The 3,094-nt window shown below is 58.4% G+C and overlaps 1 protein-coding gene across 1 annotated transcript in view; it reads right to left on the bottom strand.

The window, feature by feature from the left end:
* Positions 1-1,822: 1,822 nt before the first annotated feature.
* MNEG_5835 (hypothetical protein) overlaps positions 1,823-3,094 on the bottom strand; it is a gene marked incomplete at both ends in the record, with an annotated part of 6,724 nt that continues 5,452 nt past the window's right edge. Inside the window, 2 exons of the mRNA XM_014045691.1 lie at positions 1,823-2,017; positions 2,799-3,011. Coding sequence (XP_013901145.1) covers positions 1,823-2,017; positions 2,799-3,011 — 408 coding nt within the window. The remainder of the gene's footprint in view (positions 2,018-2,798; positions 3,012-3,094) is intronic.

Raw genomic sequence — 3,094 nt, 5'->3', positions numbered from 1 at the left:
TGCGAATTGGCAACATCAACATGAATTCCACCTGCTACCTGCAACCGCCATCAATTGAACCTGGCTAGGGCGTCTGCAACCTGGCGCTGCATCCCTGCCCTGGTGCATGCCACACATACAGGTGCTTTGTATTATTGACCCCTGTCCGAGGTCTGCATGAAAGTCCAATTCACGCATCCTACGTGGGAATGCCGCACTGCAAACCCCAGAACATGCAGTAAGGCGTATGGTACATGGTCACTTGCTCGTGCACCACCCATTATGCTAGTGAATAAAGTTGTGGCGTCTGCGCCGTGAAGATACCCACCATTGCAGTGCTGTTGTGACCGACGATCTTGTACGCACCCCAACACACTGATTACTGAAATGTGTCCTCAGTTGGCATCACGTGCAAAATGTTGACGGACGTTGAAAGTCATTTGCTGCCCTTACTAAGTAGCTGCCCTGGTTTCAGCTATGGACCTGCACCTACTTGTTTACGTAACTTGCAACGTATTACACTGTGGAGAAAACAAATAAGTCTGGGTGATTATCCTTTTTAGCCCTGTGGTGTCGGGCGTGGCATCAAAGCAGTGCTCAACTGCAGACAGTGAATTTGGGGTCTCGTGAGCGTCAAAAGCGTGCCGAGGAGTCCTTGCAAAAGGTTGTGCAGAAGTTGGGATGGATTTTCAGATGGCAGCAGCACCATGCATGCGGCCTGCTGGTTGGGCAGGTGCAGGTTACTGTACACAAGGTTGCCACGTTTCAGTTGAAGAGCTCTTGGATGAGCGTGTTGAGACCCTTTGGTTGCAGGCAGATTTTTCCAGGCAGTGCTGTGCGTGGGACAAGCAAGCAGAACTCGCAATGCACTTGCGTGTAGGTGCTCATGCGGATAGGTGCGTGGGGGAACATCTGTTGTTTTGTGGCAGGTTGGGGTTCTGCCGTGTGAATGCGGGCAAGATTTGTCACGAAGGTGCAGATCACAGGCACAAGGAAGGCACCAGGCCGCGCTCCAGAAAAGAGCAATGGCAGGTGTGGCCAACAGTAAAGGGTGCACAGGAGATGTCAGAGCATGTTTTGCCCCGTGCGTGGACCTGTGTTTGTAGTTCACTGCCAGGTGCAACAGGCGAGAAGCCTCAGCAAGTGCGAAAACGTGTGGCGCAATCAACCTGTGAAGCCCCCTGCTGCCTGCACTTGGCGCACCAGTTTGGCGGCCGCGTTTCCGGCTGGTGCCGGCGGGTGCTGCGCGTTTTGGGCCAAAAAAGTGTGGCCATTGTCTCAACATGCATTTGGACGCCTGCCCAGTGCGTGGCAGAGTCGTGGCACTGAGCCCTTCAAAATGAGGTCAAGCCCAGTGGGCGTTGTGGTCATACACACGTTATCAGAATAGCGCCCGACCATACGAGAGGCGCACTAATCCGGCAGGTATTGCAGGCTGCTACAGCACGCGTTGTGCAGCTGTGGCTCGCCGCACCCGGCCACCTCAGCAGTATCAGACGCCCTGGCCAGGCGCCCGCTGGCCCGTCGAATAACACGCCTTGAGTGGCATGTGCCTCGCCTTGTCCCCTGCCTTGTCCGCCGCCTTGTTCCCCGCGTTAAACCCCGCCTTGAACCCCAGCTTGTACCCCGTCCGGCCGCACATGCGCCCCGCCGCCCTTCCCTGCGTCTGTCGAGTGGCCCCCCTCCACACAATTCCACCCTGCCCCAGCCCGCCAGCCCCACTGTCCTCGCTCCTGGCCAGCCGCGTGCGACCCGCCGTGGCCGCCGCACGTTGCCGGGCCGCCTCGCCCTCTAGAGCGGCCCGCCACCCTCGTCTGCGGCAGGCCCGCCTGTCTGTGTGTTCTCAGGCGTAGTCCGCCAGGCGCCAGCCCAGCCTGATGGAGGAGAACCACTTGTCGGTGATGCCCAGGGCCACGACGCTGGACAGCACTCTGCCGCTGAACGCGCGGGAGTCCTCCGTCTTCGTGTCATTGGAGTTGCGCCTGGGGCCGGCGTGGTAGACCTTGCCATTCTTGTCGACGAGCTCGATCCTGTGGACCTGGTTGATGGCATGGGTGGGGGCGCGCGTGCGTGCGCGTGTGTGTGTGTGTGCGCGCGCGAGTGTTTGTGCGAGGAGGGGGGAGAGATGGTTGGCCACGAGGTGGCTTGGATGCCGTGGAACTTGCGGTCGTTCGCCTCTGTCACCCATACTACAGGGGCTGCTATGTTGGGAAGTATTAGAATGTGCACCATAGTGTGCGTATACATGTTCGTTGCATTGGTAAAGTTGGGAAGCTGCCTGTCTTCAGACCTGCAGCTTCACCTGCTGTTACTGAGGCATTGTCCCCGAAGTCGGGGAGAACGCATCAGCGGTCAGCTGTCAATGCAAGTGGTGGCTTTGGTTGGGAGCGGGGTGCTGTCATTGCGAGAGGGGCTGGCAGGCGACAAGTAGCCGCAAGGAACATGGGCAAGGCAAAGCAGCAATGCAGTCAGGGGAGGGGCCGCTTGATTCTTTTCGTGCTCCCATGTATAAACTATTATAGGTGTGCTAGCATGGTGCGGAGGCCTGTTACCAGGCTTACATACCCCTACACAGGTGCTCCGTTACATCCCAAGTTTTGGGGGTGCGGTGTGGTGCATGGTTTGGCTGCTTTCGGACGGCGGAGGCAGAGCGCGGGTGTTGCTTGCTGAACACGGGACCCGCCCAGCAGCAGGGTGGCGGGCGATGCGCACAAGTAGGTATGTCAGCTGGATTTTTGCAACAATTGGGCTGCAGGCGTGCACCTACCTCCTGCTTAACAGAGTTGCCAATCAGTGCACGAAGGGGGAGGCAAACACACCTGGGTGAAGTCGGTGTAGGTCCCCCTAACGCTCTGCTTGTGGTGCCTGATTGAGACCTTGACAATCGGCGAGCTCCCCAGGTCCAGCGCCCTGATGCGCAGGTTCGCAGTGCGCGGGGGCGGCGGGGTGTCGCTGCCGCCGATGAGGCGGAGGACGATTGGCTTCAGCCTGTCGAAGTCCTGCTTGTCGTCGCCTCCGTCGGGGTAGTGGACCTGGTGAAGAAGGGGCATGTGTGTGTGTGTGTGTGTGTGTGTGTGTGTGTGTGTGTGTGTGTGTGTGTGTGTGTGTGTGTGTG

Source organism: Monoraphidium neglectum (assembly GCF_000611645.1).
Source record: "Monoraphidium neglectum strain SAG 48.87 unplaced genomic scaffold scaffold00897, whole genome shotgun sequence".
In the NCBI taxonomy this organism is placed as follows: domain Eukaryota; kingdom Viridiplantae; phylum Chlorophyta; class Chlorophyceae; order Sphaeropleales; family Selenastraceae; genus Monoraphidium; species Monoraphidium neglectum.
The sequence above is the reverse complement of the archived record's forward strand: the minus strand, read 5'-3'. Positions and strand labels throughout refer to the sequence as shown.